Here is a 15,037-nt window from a genome sequence, read left to right on the forward strand (position 1 = left end):
GGCGTGGCCTGCAGCATCATTGTCTGTGGCGCGGATGCAGTGATGGCGAAGGGTGAGTGTGTAGCCGCGCAGCTGTACAGCAATGGTGGCTGTTGGGAACTTTGAGGTGGCTCGGGCTGTAAGGACAGCAAGGCTGGCTGCATGGGTAGCGTGCTACTGCGGTGGAGGCGGGTCTGTGCCGGCCGATTGGACACAGGGCAGGATTTTGTTGTTGTGACTCCTACCCATGCCAGGGCGCAGGCATCGCAGCTGATGGGCACAGAAGGCTGGGCTGTCAGTATTCCTGCAGTTCGCAGAGCTTTCTGGATCTGTCATGAAACAGATTGTATATGAGACAACCGGGTGTAGAAAAGTTCAGCGGGTGTAGGAGTCACGCAGAGGGCTTGGAGCAGACAGAAGAGAAAGCAGACGCGTTCAGGTGCCAGAGCTATTCTTAGGTGCTAAGGTGCACAGTTAATATTGAGTATGACTTTCCTGGGTGGAGGAAGCTATTCCATCACCGGCAGAGGCTGGTGGGCCGAGAGGCGATAGGGAGATTTGTGGGAACGAGGGGTTATCACCAAGAGAAAGGACATAGTTGTCCCCTGAAGAAGTCCGGGACCTGTCAGTGTCATTTTTGGATAGAGGAGGGGCTCCAGACTCTGGCAGTGCGGCCAGCAACGGTGAAAGGACAGCTCGGCAACCAAGCAGAACTGAAGAGTGTGTGCTCATCAGAAGCGCAGGGCTGCGAGGAGTTTAGGGGAAAACTCACCCATCAGCCGCCGTTGGGGTGCCTGGAGGTCCCAATGTACAAGGACTGGGCTAAGGAAGAGGTGGGTCCTGTGGGCTAACCCCAAGCTATGGCGTTGGCGAAAGGAGCAATACTGGCTCAGGACACCCCCTAGACCAAGTTCTCAGCACAAAGGGGATTTATTTGTCCCAGACGGGCAGGGGACAGGGAATAAGAGACAAAGACTGGAGACAGAGGACAAAGGAGAAAGAGAAGAGAACAAAGGAGTATTTCTCCCAGAGGCGGAGAGGGGAAAGGACTGCCTCTGGAAAGAGGAGACAGACATGGCCCATAGGAAAATGCTCATTTATAAAGGTACCAGGGGGGAAACCCTGGGTTAAGAGAAGGTGTTTAATTTTAATTGGGCATGCTAATTGGGTGAACCATAGGGGATTTTTTCTTTTTTTGATTTTTCCAGACAGGGTTTCTCTGTGTAGCTTTGGCTGCCCTGGACTAGCTTTGTAGACCAGGCTGGCCTCGAACTCACAGCGATCCGCCTGCCTGTGCCTCCTGAGTAGTGCTGGGATTAAAGGCGTGCGCCACCACGCCCAGCTACCAAAGGGGACTTTTGATTGCTGGACTTCAATATTTTGACAGCTGGACCTTGGCAGTCAGCCTCAGGAGGAGGGAAGCGGCCAGATATGGGAATAGACCTTGGTGGGTAGCTTTAGGCATGTCATCTAAATGGTTTGTAGCAAGGCGGGGAGGGGCAAGGTCTGCCTGAGCCATGTCTGCCGTGCTCCCGTCCTGGTAGAGTTCCTTCAGCAGCTACAACAGGCTCCGGGGCAAGTACGCCATCCATTTCACAGAGGGAGCGTGTAAGGGTTGGAGAATTATGCGATGCTGGGGAAACACACAAAGGAGCCCACAGAGGACGAGGTACTGAACCTAAGCAATAAGAAGACACTATTGCTCAAGACGCTGTGGACTGCAGGACGCGAAGAGCTTAAGCTGGCTGGCTTCCTCGGTGCAGGCTGCTGGTGGAGAGCCTTGGCCAACCTTTCTTCTTGGCTGTGAGCCCTGTGGGCTGAAATACCAGCATGGCATGCAGAATGTGCCTGCCTGTGCAGTCGTGCCTTGGTGATCACGGGTAAAGCCTTCTGAGTGAATTTAAGACCGGTCCCACAAAAGGAAGGTCACATCTGCTGCTGTAAGCCAGGAAAAAACCTGTAGCTTGGGGGGGGGGCCGGGGGGAGACCATAGTTCCTGTGGGGAAGCAGCAACTCTGGTTTTCCTAGGTGGGTATGATTGATGGGTAGGCCCATCAGACCGCCTTCTCAAGGCGTGTTTATACATGCTGGCCTATTTCTTAGCCATAGGTGAACATCTATAGTCACCCCCTCTAAAGCTCTGGAATCATTGCGGAAGAGGAGATTTAAAAAAAAAAAAGCTAGAGAAAAGGGTGGAGCGCTGTGTAACAGATTCTCCAAGATTGAAACATCCCACCATGCCGGGAAGCTCCTTAAGCTGAAAGATGAACAAAGATGAACACTCAAACTACCTTCAGGAAGTCCCTGAAACCCAGCAGACTCAAAAGACCCCTCTCTGCCTGGCTTAACAGGAAAAGGCTCCTCTCAGACAAGGCAAGGTGTAAAGGAAACGCTAACAGCAGACCTGCTGCTTCCTCGAGGAAGTAGAACCCCCCAGCTGAGCTGCAAGAGGCTTCCACCAACTGAGGCACCAGACACAAAAAACAAAACAAAACAAAACAAACAAACAAAAAACAAAAACAAAAAACCCCAAAACAAAACAAAACAGAAACACCCTCCAGTCTCTTGACCTGCCTGCAGGCTGTGCGGTGTTCCAGGTTTCTAGCTTTCTGATTTGTCACTCAGGCTGGCGTTGGCTGCGGTGATACAGCTGCGTTTGAGGCATTTCTGCTCCTGTAAGTAAGCCCTCCCCCATACGGATATGAAACTCATTAGTTTGAGACACCCAAGCACGTGCCATGGGCACCACTACAATGGGATGGACGTGTGGTGGGGAGATGGGAAAGATGAAGCAGGAAAGAGAAAGTGAATGCTGAGGGGTTGGAGAGCAGCCGAACTGGAGACTATGGCAGTAGGGAACAAGGCAGACGTGAGGGCGTCTCGGTGAGGTCCTGGCCTGGGCTGCTGCCAGGGGGACATGTCTGGGTGCGTGGCCCTATGGCAGCCTGGGTCTGTGTTGATGTCCCAGGCCCATGTCACCACCAAAAAAAACCATGCACATGTCCCTGGTCTGCACTGCTGCCTGAGGCACTGTATCGAGCTGGCCCTGCCCCTGGCCAGCCACCACCCACAGGAGAACTGGCTGAGCTTAAGGCCCTGAGTGTGGGAGATGTGTCCCTAACCCCTAGTCTGCCAAGGGGTGGTTTTAGGCAAAGGAGAGATGCCCCTGCCTCTTCCTGCCTGCAGCAGGTGGGAGAGCAGGTCTTGTATCTCTCCTGGGCAGCACAGTAGAGCTGGCCCTTGTGGTGAAGGCTCCGGTGAGCTGGGCTTGAGGACTTGAGAGCAGGAGAGCTGACCCTGCTCTTCTCCGGCTGCGGCACTGGGTGGGCTCCCTGAGGCAGTGCTGCAGAGGTTGCTCTTGTGGTGGGGACACAGGAAAGCTCACCAGCTGACCAGCTATCTCCCAGACCCAGATCCAGGGCTTGGAGTTGTTCCACCCCAACATCTGCCCCATCTATGATCTGTAGGAGCATGTGAAGTGTGTGTGCTGCAGATCCAAAGCTTCAGGGTCTCCATGACTCAGGGCAACAACAGGATGTCCAAGAGAGGTCCCTGTGAGGATGCAGTCTTGACAGTGAGGCAGGAACCAGAGGCCTCAAAACAGACCGCATTGCAATGAACAACTGCACGTAAAGATATGCACACAAAAGGGTAAACTGTGTGACACACTGGAACACACTACAGCTTCCACGACAAGGTGTTTTTTTTTTTTTTAATTCGATCTTATTTTATATTCTTTTGTGGGGGAGGTGCAAGGGCGGTGGGCAGATATGACAGGATGAGGGAGATGAGTGGGATTTGGGTGCATGATGTGAGGTTCACAAAGAATCAAAGAAAAAATTTAAAAAATTAAAACAATGAAAAATCAAAACAAAAAACAGACAAACAAACCAAACAAAGACAAACACAGGGGCTGAAGCGATGTCTCAGGGGTTAAGAGCACTGGCTGCTCTTCCAGAGGACCCAGGTTCAATACCTAGCACCCACATGGTAGTTCAAAACCATCTGTAGCTTCCTCCCCGGGGGATCTGACTCCCACTTCTGGCTCCCACCAGGCACATATGTGGCACACAGACATACATGCAGGCAAAAGATGTATATATAATTTCAAAAATTAAAAAAAACAAACCAACTCACTGTTTCACCAAGTTTGATTTGGGTGGCATCTGTACTTGGGTCCTAATATGGGGTGAGCAAATGTGTGTGTTGTCACACAACACCATGGAGGCCAGGCTATACTTACTTGAGGGGCCAAGGTCCCCTGATATGACCACAAGGACTTAAACTGGGCCGGTAGGCGGGGCCACAGCAGGACTTAAGCTGGGACAACTTTATTGAGAGCAATCAGACTTTGTAGACCTTTATCAGAAACAGAACATAATGGCAATTGCCAGGGCAAACACATTTGTAGTTGCTAGGATACAATGATGTTTGCAGGCTACACAGGGCATAAAAGAGTATTGTCTAACACCAACTGCCTGAGGGAGTGCACCAGCCTTTCAAGAACTAGAAGGCATCTTGTGCCCCAGGAGCCAGGGACCTCTCAAGGCAGATAGGTCAGGCCAACTCCATGGATCCCTCACAGGCCTTGGCAGCTGGTCTCTCAAAGAATCCTACCGAGTACCCTCATGTCCTCACAGAGAAACCAGAATGTGGAGAAACAACAGTGACTTTATTATTGCGCGTCTGTGGCCGATGTGTGGTGTCCGCCCTGGAGCAGGGTGACTTCAGAGGCTCCCGGATACAAACAACAGGAGGCGGAGGTGTGAGGGGGAGGGGTGACTGAGGGATGACAATGGCACCCGGACAGCGCGGGCTGACAGTTCCGAGTCTTCGGTCCTTAGGTTATGAAGCCAGGGGAGCGCTGGGTAGGGGTGGCCAACAAGCAAAGAATGGCAGGGAGAGGGGTTCAGCAGAGAGGACAAAGCCCTCCAGACAAAGGGAGGAGAGGAGCCCCAGCCCTAACATCAACGCCCGGGAGGTGCGAGGGACAAGGATATGGGACACGGAATCTCCAGTCAGTAAATCAGGGGCTTCCGTCACGGTGAAAATCCCAATTGGATTTTGGTGTTCGAATAAATTGTTGGCAGGAAAGACCAGGCATCCGTCAATGCTAAAAATGGCATTGAGCCCACCTGGAATAGGAAGATCCAGTCAGGGGCTGGGGGCAGCAGGGAGGTATATAGTTTAGTCAACCTAAGAAAGGACCCAGGAGTCTGAGGACCCAGGAGCCTAGGTCCAAGTCCTGAACCCCTCCTCAGACCCAGGGTTCTAGACTCCAGCCACACCTTGTCTGCCACAGCAGTGCAGGCCTCTGCCCTCCCTCCTGAGACCCAGGACTCGGTCCCCGTCCCTCCTGCTGACCCCTGGAGTCATGGTCACATGACCCTCACCCTGGAGATGCAGCCTTCAGCACTCACCTCCCTGAACCTTGAGCTCACTTGTGTAGCAACCAGTGCCCTTAGGGCAGAAGACAATGTTGGACTCGTGGGAGCAGGAACTCTGAAGCTCCAAGCAGACTGGACACTTGGTGGTTCCTGGCTCAAAAGTGGCTGAGGAGAGAGGAGGACGGGACGGTCCAGCGCTGCCCTCAGCTGCAGCCACAGGCAGCTCCCTGAGCTCCTGTGTCCCCACATCCCATACCTGAAGGAGAAAGGGAGGCGAGCAGGACGCTGCTGCTGTTAGCTCCGTTGCACAGATCAGTGTCACAGAAGTTGACATAGGAGGCAGCCACTATTTCGGGTCCACTGGAATACACCCTGACATCTTTGATCTCCTCATCCCCAGCATTGCTGCAGCCTTTGCTCCCCAATATGAGAGATTTTTCACCTAAGGGGGGGTGGTACAAGAGTGGAAGGCATGCTCAGAAGGGGAGGGTGGGGAAGCCCAGATGTTGGTCCCTCCCGGGCACAGGCAGAACACAGTGCCCAGTGACAAGAAGACAGACCCTGTCCCGAGTCTGACAGGCTGGCTCCTCTCCTCTGCCTCTTGCAGCTCTGCTTGCTAGGGCCTCTCCACACATGTCCCCTGAGCGCCCCCCGCCCCCCAACGCGGCATGCTGCAGCCTCACTCTGGTCTTCTCTTCTATCCTGCTGGCTTCCTCTCCACACTCTGCCCTTCAGGCCCACACTGGGCTCCGTGTGGCCTGTTTCTCTCTCCTCTCCCACTTCCCTGTAAGGTTACAGGGCCCCAAACAGGCACTCAGCATCCATCCTTCCTCCATCCCTCCCTCCTTCCCTTTTCCCTCACTCTTCCTCCCCTTCCCCCCCTCCCTACCCCCCCCTCATCTAGTGCAGGCTGCTCTTGAACTCCCTACATTGCTGCAGACGTAGATGACCGTGCCCACGCACAGCCCCATGCTGGCATCACAGCACATACCTCCCAAGGCTTGCCCCCTAATTAGCAAAGGGCCTCCCTTCTGTACCCTCACTGTAGGGCAGCAGAACAAGGCATAGAGAGAGGCGGCCCCGGGCACTAGGGAAGCTGGGCAGAACTGCAGGGTATAGAATCCAGGCCAGCGCTGGGATGGGCCGACTTAGGAGGGTGGCCCTCCAGCTCCGCCCACACACCTACGCCTATGAGCAGAAGCGTCTCCTGACAGATCTCCCCAGGTGCACTCTGTGTGGTCCCAAATGGCTTCCATTCAATCGGCGTCTTCAGAAAGTTACTGCCTGATTTCAACATGATTCCTTTGTGACAGGTCAGCGCATCTGTGGAGAGGAAAACCCAGGGTGGCAGAGAGTCAGGGAGCCCACCATGTCTGTCGCCTGCAGTTTCTGGGCTAGGGGAGGGCACCAGTCTGAACCGCGTCCCCGTGGCCTGGCTGGGACATCCTGTCTGCGTGAAGGAGGGACTCAGAGCTGAAAGCCTCCAAGCACTCCCACTCCTCACAGTGGGCGCAGTGGGGGGCGGGGCTTGGTCATTTCCTCATTTCTCAGCTGCCCTCCTCCTGCAAAGCAGACCTGCACTGTCTGCTCCACCCCCACCCACGCCCTCCCCATGGCTGGAAGCTGCCCTTCTCCCCCAGGCGCACAGCTGCAATGCTGCCCCCAATCTTAGCCTTTCTTTCTCTCCAGCCCATGCTGCAGTCCCCAGGAAACCCTGTGGCTCAGACCCCGCTGCAGACCCCAGGAAACCCTGTGGCTCACGCTGTAAGGTCTCTGCAGAGCCTGAGCCCTGTGGCGCCCCCTCTAGTGTTTCACAGGGCCTTTTGCCCGCCTGTCGTGGGTCTCCCTGAGCCCACTCCACTTCTCCCCCGACCTTAGTTACCACCCAGCAGCCCTCGGGTTCTCTTAAAGGGTTAGGCAACCATGTCAGGCCTCTGGGGGAATTGAGAAGGCCTGAGATGGCAGAAACTTCTGGTAGGCTCCCGTCTCCCCCAGAATAAAATTCTGATTTTAAAGGGTGGTAGAGATGGCTCAGTGGTTAAAGCCCTTGCTGTTCCTCCAAGTGCTGAGTTGGGTTCCTGGCACTTGTAAGGACCGACCCTCATGTAGGCACACACACACACACACACACACACACACACACACACACACACACACCCCTATACATAATTAAAAACATTAAAATACATCTAAAAACTTCTCACTTCTTAGAAAGTCCCATAGGCTCCCGTGTGACTTGGCCTCTCTGTCACTATGAGAAAGGTGCAGAGCCTCGGGCTAGGGGGCATCACAGTGTCAGGGAAGAAATGGAGGATGAAGGACATTCGAGGGTAACAGAAAAACTCAGCAGAAGGGGATGAGAAAAGAAACTCAGGGAGACAATATGGCGGCAGCCACTGTTGATGATGACCCAAGGGACATGTCATCTTTTGATTTCCTCTCTAAATATTTGGCAGGACTCTAGTGAGTAAAAGTGGGCGGTTGAGTTAGGTGTGACAGACCCACGGTCCGTCCAGGCCCTTTGCACACGTTTTCTCCCCCGCTTGTCCGACACCGTTTTCTCCTCATCCGATCAGTTAAGAGACACTTAACTCACGACGTGCCGATGGCTGCTCTTCCGCACGCTTACCTGGGCAGGGAGGGAAGGCCAGCAGAGAGAGGAGCAGGAGGCACTGGAGGTGGCAGGCTCCCATGGCTTCTCTGAGGCTGGGGACAGCTGCTCAGCACCTGGAACTGTGCAGAACAGCCGACAATGCAGCCAGGCAGAGAGGGCTTAATCCTCCGTTTCTAGCCAGAGACAACTTCAGGGTGCACAAGACCCTGGAGCCAGTCTGTCCTGAGGTACTTGGGAGTTACAGCTGGCTTACCGTGCCTCAGCTTCCCTGGTTGCAGCTCTCAGTCAGCTGTGGGTTCCCTGACACCAGGAGCCCAGCGACTGTGTCCCTGCAGCGCCCAGAGGAGGGTGATGGCTCCAGGAGGCCTGTGCGTTAAGTCTCCGGGACCTGAGATCCCGGGCGGAACCTTCTCAAGGCCCCTGGACCAGCTCCACCAGATCTCGGATTCTCAGGGCCCTGGTGTGTCTAGCCTAGGTGTGGCATCACCCCCCACCCCCACAGGACGCCTCAGGATCTGGTCACCCAGCATCCTTTTCAGGCCGAAGCGTCCGGTCCCCAGCACCGTGCCATGAAGGAGAACCAAGCCCGGCCTCCTCCTTCAGTCCTGGGTGGCCAGACCCCAGATGCTTCCCGGAGACACAAGGTCCAGAGCTGAGCTCTCTTCAAAGACCCAGGGAGTAAACCCAGCTTCCTAAGACCAAAGGCCTCCTCCCTCGGCTTAAGGTGCCCAGAGCCAGTTCTCCCTCAGACCCGAGACTTCCTTCAGTGCCCGTTCACCCTGCATCACACTCAGGCGTCCACGCCATAGCCTCCTCCCTCAGACTCAAGACTCCCGCAGGCCGCTTCTTCCTCCTTTCCCTGCTTCTGGATTCCCTCTTCAGGGCTCGGAGATCTGGTCCCTCACTGCTCCTCTTCCTTGTAAGCAGCAAACAAACAAACAAACAAACAAACAAAACAAAACTTCCTGGCTTCAGACTGTGCTCACCGGAATCTGGGGCTTGGAAGGTGCCTGCAGACGCGCTCCAAAGCAAGCGAAGGAGGCAAAGTTGGCCAGAGCAGACAGTCGAAGTTGGTCCATCCATGAAAGAACTCATCTCATGGCCTCATTGGACAACCCTGGAGAATCGCTGCGTCTCATTGGTCGCCGGAGAAGCCAATGCCTGGCGGCCTCAGAATGCACGCATGCGCAGAGAGTGATTTCTGGGTAACGGTCTCTGGCGGTTGCTGCTGAGAGCATCCTCCAATTGCGGAGTCACGTGGTATCTTGAAGGTTTTGTTTTGTTGTTGTTGTTGTATTTTGGTTTTTTTTGTTTTTTGTTTTAGTGAGGAACGCCCTGTGTCGTGTCACTGGAGATGCTGCCAAGCTGCACAAATGAGCAGCGAGCAGGCGACAGCACAGATTGCTGTCACGGATACCCTCCTCAGTCCTGTGAAGATGACCACTCAATTAGACATAGATATCAATTCTCCTTTTTTTTTAAATTTTATTTTAATTTTTATCGTTTTTCGAGACAGGGTCTCTCTGTGTATCCCTGGCTGTCCTGCACTCACTTTGTAGACCAGGCTGGCTTCCGAACTCACAGAGATCCGCCTGCCTCTGCCTCCCAAGTGCTGGGGTTACAGGCTTTTTTTAAATTAGCATAAAAACACATCAGACCATCCCCCAACAATGCCGCCTTTCCCCTAGAAGTGTGCGTTGGTTTGTGTGTACGCGTGTAGCCGTCATATGTTGACATGGCTGCCTCCCATTATTGCTATTATTGGTCTCCCCTTTATTTCTGGAGACAGAATCTCTCACTGGGTCTGGAGCTCAACCAATTCTGTCTCATTCCCTTCGAGCTGGGGTTACAGGTGCGGCTTGCTGTGCACGGCTTTTACCTGGGAGCTGGAGATCCGAACACCCGTCCTTCTCCTTGTTCAACAGGCGGTTTACTCACCAAGTCAACTCCACAGAGCCATCAGGATATTATATATAGGTGTGTGTGTGTGTGTGTGTGTGTGTGTGTGTGTATGAGACTGGGGAGGGCTCAGTGGTTTAGAGCTCTCGCTGATTCTGTAGAGGACCTGGGCTCTGTTCTCAGCACTTACACGGTGGCTCACAACCATCCCAAATTTCTCTTCTACTGGATCCGACACCCTCTTCGCAAATCTCTGAGGACTGGGTGAGAACGTGGTGCATAGATGCACATTCACGTAAACCATTTGTACATAGCGTAAAATAAAAGAATCTTTAAAAAATGTTTTTTTTTGTTGTTGTTTTTTTAAAAAACAGTGGTTACATTATATAGTGGTCCTAAATACTGTTTGGCATCATAGAACTCAATGATCTTTAGGCAAGTTTGATTAGTATTTCCTGGAGGGGATGAGGAAGGCCTTGGCCAGTTTTTTTGTTTGTTTGTTTGTTTTTTGTTTTTTTTTTTTTGTCCTGGAAAAATAGGATAGGTCTTCACGCATCTGAGAAAACTGCACCCCTTAATTCCTGTTCTATCTGGTTCTTTCTCTTAGAGGTGTGGGCAGCGTGTGCTGGAGATAACTTCAATTCATAAGAGTTGATATTAAAATTTTCAGAGACATGCAAGCTAATTTCTAAACACACATTATTTAAGAATGAGGCACACGGGGCTGGAGAGATGGCTCAGTGGTTAAGGGCACCAGCTGCTCTTCCAGAGGTCCTGAGTTCAATTCCCCGCAACCACATGGTGGCTCACAGCCATCTGTGATGTGATGTCATCATACTGTATACATATGAAATAAATTTTAAAAAAAGAATGAAGCACATTTCCTTTTTTATTTAAAAATTATTTATTTATTTATTACATATAAAGTGTTCTGCCCACATGTGTGCCTGCACACCAGGAGAGGGCACCAGATCTCATTATAGATGGTTGTGAGCCCAGGCTGGGTACCAAGGTTCAGCTATCAAAGCGTTGAAGTCCAGCAATCAAAAGCTCCCTTTGGCTCAACTAATTAACATGCCCAATTAAAATTAAGCACCTTATCCCCCTTGGGTTTCCCCCTTTCATCTTTATAAACTGCCATTTGCCACATCTGTCTCTTCTCTTTCCAGAGACAGTCCTTGGTCTTCTGGGACAAATATCCCTCTACTCTCTCCCTCAGCCCCTTTCTTCCTTCTTTCTTGTCCACTTACCTTTCTCTCCCTTTCTTTATCTCTTGTCTTTGTCCTTTGTCCCTTATCCCCTGCCCTCTGTTTCTTCTGGGGCAAGTAAATCTTCTTCTTTTTTTTTTTTTTTGGTTTTTCTAGACAGGGTTTTGTTGGTTCAGTTTTCTTTTCTTTTCTTTTTTTTTTTTAAAGATTTATTTATTTATTACATATACAGTGTTCTGCCTGCATGTACACCTGCACACCAGAAGAGGGAACCAGATCTCATGATAGATGGTTGTGAGCCACCGTGTGGTTGCTGGGGATTGAACTCAGGACCTCTGGAAGAGCAGCTGGTGCTCTTAACCACTGAGCCATCTCTCCAGCCCCCCGGTTCAGTTTTCTTAACCAAAATATTTTATTACGAACTTATTAACCGAGCGTATGTCACTTACAACCCAACTAAGCGAAACAATGGGAAAAGAGGATTAAAGAATAACAAAACTGTGAGGCTATCAGTTCTGAGGAATGATTCTCCTGGTGTTGCCAGCAGGATTTCTTCTGCTGGAACCTGGAGTAACCAGAACCCAGAACCTTCCCTTGAGCGGTTCTCTCTAAGAGCGTTTCGAAGTGCAGCGTTCAACAGCCAAATCTATCCCAAGTCTCCAAAGGCCCCGCCTCCAGTTCTGGGCTCATTTACATATCTCCTCCCAGAGTCCGCTCACAGGATCTTTTCAGCTGACAACAATCAAGCTCCTAAACGAGGTGGTTTGTTTTCTAGTGGATTAACCTCACCTGTTCTCACAAGACCTTTCTGATCCCACACTTGGGGTCATAACAAAAACAGGTTTATCTCTCCTTCAGGGTTTCTCTGTGTAGCCTTGGCTGTCCTGGACTCACTTTGTAGACCAGGCTGTCCTTGAACTCACAGCGATCCACCTGCCTCTGCCTCCTGAGTGCTGTACCACACCTGGCTTATGCTGAGCCCTTTGTCTTGGGGTGTTCTGAGCTGACTCTGAGGTCCCTACACATAACAAAGAGCTGTTTTGTCCTGAATTTATTGAACTGCACAAAAAACATGGTATGAGAAATGAACAGGGAATTATTTTCTTTTTTCCTTTTCTTTGCTTTATTTTCTTTCTTTCTTTCTTTTTTCTTTTCTTTTCTTTCTTTTTTTTTGAAACAGGGTTTTTCTGTGTTGCCCTGGCTGTCCTGGAACTCGCTTTGTAGACCAGGCTGGTCTCGAACTCGTAGAGCTCCACCTGCCTCTGCCTCCTGAGTGCTGCGATTAAAGGGGTGTGCCACCACTGCTCAGCTTGAGGAAGTATTTTCTACAGGAAAGTTTTAACAGGTTTTTGAAAGGGAAGAGGTAGCTCTGTTGAGCCCAGTTGACAGAACAGTCATTGAGGCGGCACACAGATGGTGGTACAACCCATGTCCACTGTTGCTTCCAGCATCTTTGGTGGATAAGGTCCTTTTTCAAGGTCCTTTCAACCTAAAGGCTGCTTTCAACAATTTCAAAAGTGCTTGTACCCCAGCCCCTTCATACACACCCCCCATACCCCCCACCCTGACCCCATACCCACCTCTTGGGAGACAGAGGCAGGCGGATCTCTGTGAGTTCGAGGCCAGCCTGGTCTACAAGGCGAGTCCAGGCCAGCCAGGGCTTGTTACATAGAGAGCCGTATTCAGCCCATGTGGGGTCCCAAGAGGACTGTGACGCCGCAACATGGACACTGTGCCCTTCTCATGGAGCCGCTGTTGGGCAACGTAGGTTTCAGCCTGGGATGAAAAATGACTGACTCTGTGTGTGTGTGGTGTGTATGTGTTTCAGTGTGTGTTGTGAGTGTATATGTGTGTGGTGTGTGTGTGTGTGTTTCAGTACGTGTTATGAATGTGTGTTTCAGTGTGTGTTTTGAGTATGTGTGAGTGTATGTGTGTCCAAGTGTATGTGTGTTGTTTCAGTGTTCTTGTGTTTCGGTGTGTTGTGAGTATATGTGTGTGTTTCAGTGTGTTGTGAGTGTGTATATGTGTGTATTTCAGTGTGTGCTGTGAGTGTATGTGTCCATGTGTATGTGTGTTGTTTCAGTGTGTTGTGTGTGTGTTGTTTCAGTGTTCTTGTGTTTCAGTGTGTTGTGAGTATATGTGTGTGTTTCAGTGTGTTGTGTGTATATGTGTGTTTCAGTGTGTTGTGTGTATATGTGTGTGTGTCAGTGTGTTGTGAGTGTGTATATGTGTGTGTTTCAGTGTGTTGTGTGTATATGTGTGTGTTTCAGTGTGTTGTGTGTATATGTGTGTGTGTCAGTGTGTTGTGAGTGTGTATATGTGTGTGTGTCAGTGTGTTGTGAGTGTGTATGTGTGTGTTTCAGTGTGTTGTATGTATGCTCTCATCCTCGCTTTTTCAAGCCTACCATGGCAGCACTCACCTGGTGTAATGGCCCTAAGAAACCATGCCCAGCCTTTTCTCAACTCATCTCCCCCCCCCCATGTCAATTAGCCTGATTTTTGTGTTCCTCACAGCCTTTGCCCAGCCGCTCAGGTGAGGCAAAGCCCTTTGTTGTGGCCCTGACTAGTGAGGAAGCTGAGAGACTCAGCCTCCTGCCCTTCTAGGTCACAGGGAAGCCCAGGGACTGACTGCAGCACCCCAGGAGGGCTCCCTGAAGCCAAGGGTTGTCAAGAAGATGTGGGGTGGACACAGAGGGGGCGGGGCAGACACAGGGGGGGCGGGGCAGACACGGGGGGGGGGGGGCGGGCCCTGGCAGCGAGTCTCTCACGAACCCCACTGAGCCATCATTTCCACACACAGAGAAACCCAGTCCTTGGAGAAACAACAGTGACTTTATTTAGCGCATGTGTGGGGTCCGCTTGCAGCAGGGTGAGTTCAGAGGCTCCCCGATATAAACAACAGTAGGCGGAGGTGTGAGGGGGAGGGATGACTGAGGGATGGAAGCACCCCGACAGCACGGTCCTTAGGTTATGAAGTTGAGGGAGCGCTGGGTAGGGGTGGCCAACACAGAACACGGAAGTGGGTTCAGCAGAGAGTTCAAAGCCCTCTAAGCAAAGATATAAGAAGAGCCGTGAGGCCTAACACCCAAGCCGGGGAAGAGGCCAGGTCACCTCCATCGGTAAGATTCCCGTGACTTTCATCACTGTACTCATCCCCGTCCTCAGAGACTTCATTTGCGGAGAAGATCCCGATGGTTTTGGAGTCACCCAGTAAGGATTTGGTGGGTGAGGCCATGCAGCCCTGAATGCTCACCGTGGAAGACAGTCCACCTGGAGGGGGGGGACGGCCAGTCAGGGTGGCACAGATGGGCAGTGCCGGGAAGCCCAGGCCCTAGTCCTCAGACCCAGGAACTGCGGACCCCTGCCTTCCCCCTGGAACCCGGAATCTAAATCCCGCGCCTTCTTTCCTCCAATCGGGATCCAGGTTCCCAGCACCTCCCCCCTCAGACCCAGGGGTCCAGGCCCTCCGCCCCTGCGGTCCCACCATCTGTACTCACCTCCCTGGAGCCTAAGGTCACCTTTATAACAGTGAGTGGTACCCTGAGGGCAGGTGACAAAGTCGGTGTCCTGAGAGCAGGACCCTATTTGCGCGCACACAGGACACCGCAGGTCTCCGGGGGGAGGGGTAGCTGAGGACAGAGAGAAAAGTTGGGGAGTGCACTGCATACTCTCCACTACGGCCACCCCAAGTGTCTAGGGTCCCTCCGCATCCCTGGATCCCATACCTGGACGGGGGAGGGAGGTTAGCAGGACGCTGCTGCTGCTGGCTCCATTACACAGTCTGGTGGAACAGAAACGGGTATAGGAAGCGACCAGCATTCCAGGGGGTCGGGAGTATATGGAGACCCCAGCGTTGCTCTGGGCCCCAGGATGGCTGCAGCCTTTGCTCCCTATTAGGAGTGATTTTTGTCCTGGGGAGGGGGGGTACAAGAGTGGAAGGCATGCTCAGA

At 52.2% G+C, this 15,037-nt stretch overlaps 2 protein-coding genes and 1 long non-coding RNA gene across 4 annotated transcripts in view; 1 reads left to right on the forward strand and 2 right to left on the reverse strand.

The window, feature by feature from the left end:
- Positions 1-14,134, forward strand: LOC311591363. Its single transcript, XR_014777085.1, has 3 exons — positions 1-52; positions 2,083-4,823; positions 14,055-14,134. It is a non-coding gene; the product is annotated as an uncharacterized lncRNA (long non-coding RNA).
- On the reverse strand, positions 4,889-9,988 carry LOC311591359 (CD177 antigen-like; the record flags this gene model as incomplete). Its single annotated transcript, XM_084770893.1, is given in 7 exon segments — positions 4,889-4,918; positions 4,921-5,114; positions 5,400-5,531; positions 5,623-5,808; positions 6,549-6,689; positions 7,996-8,099; positions 8,967-9,988. Coding segments are annotated over 6 exon segments (747 nt in total). The 5' UTR covers positions 8,060-8,099; positions 8,967-9,988.
- LOC311591347 (CD177 antigen-like) overlaps positions 13,901-15,037 on the reverse strand; it is a 22,100-nt gene continuing 20,963 nt past the window's right edge. For both annotated transcript variants that reach the window (XM_084770860.1, XM_084770861.1), the window contains 3 exons: positions 14,813-14,998; positions 14,585-14,716; positions 13,901-14,357 (listed from right to left, as the gene is read on the reverse strand). In XM_084770860.1, coding sequence (XP_084626986.1) covers positions 14,125-14,357; positions 14,585-14,716; positions 14,813-14,998 — 551 coding nt within the window. In that variant the 3' untranslated portion in view covers positions 13,901-14,124. The remainder of the gene's footprint in view (positions 14,358-14,584; positions 14,717-14,812; positions 14,999-15,037) is intronic.

This window comes from Acomys minous, assembly GCF_964271855.1.
Source record: "Acomys minous genome assembly, chromosome: 20".
Lineage (NCBI taxonomy): Eukaryota > Metazoa > Chordata > Mammalia > Rodentia > Muridae > Acomys > Acomys minous.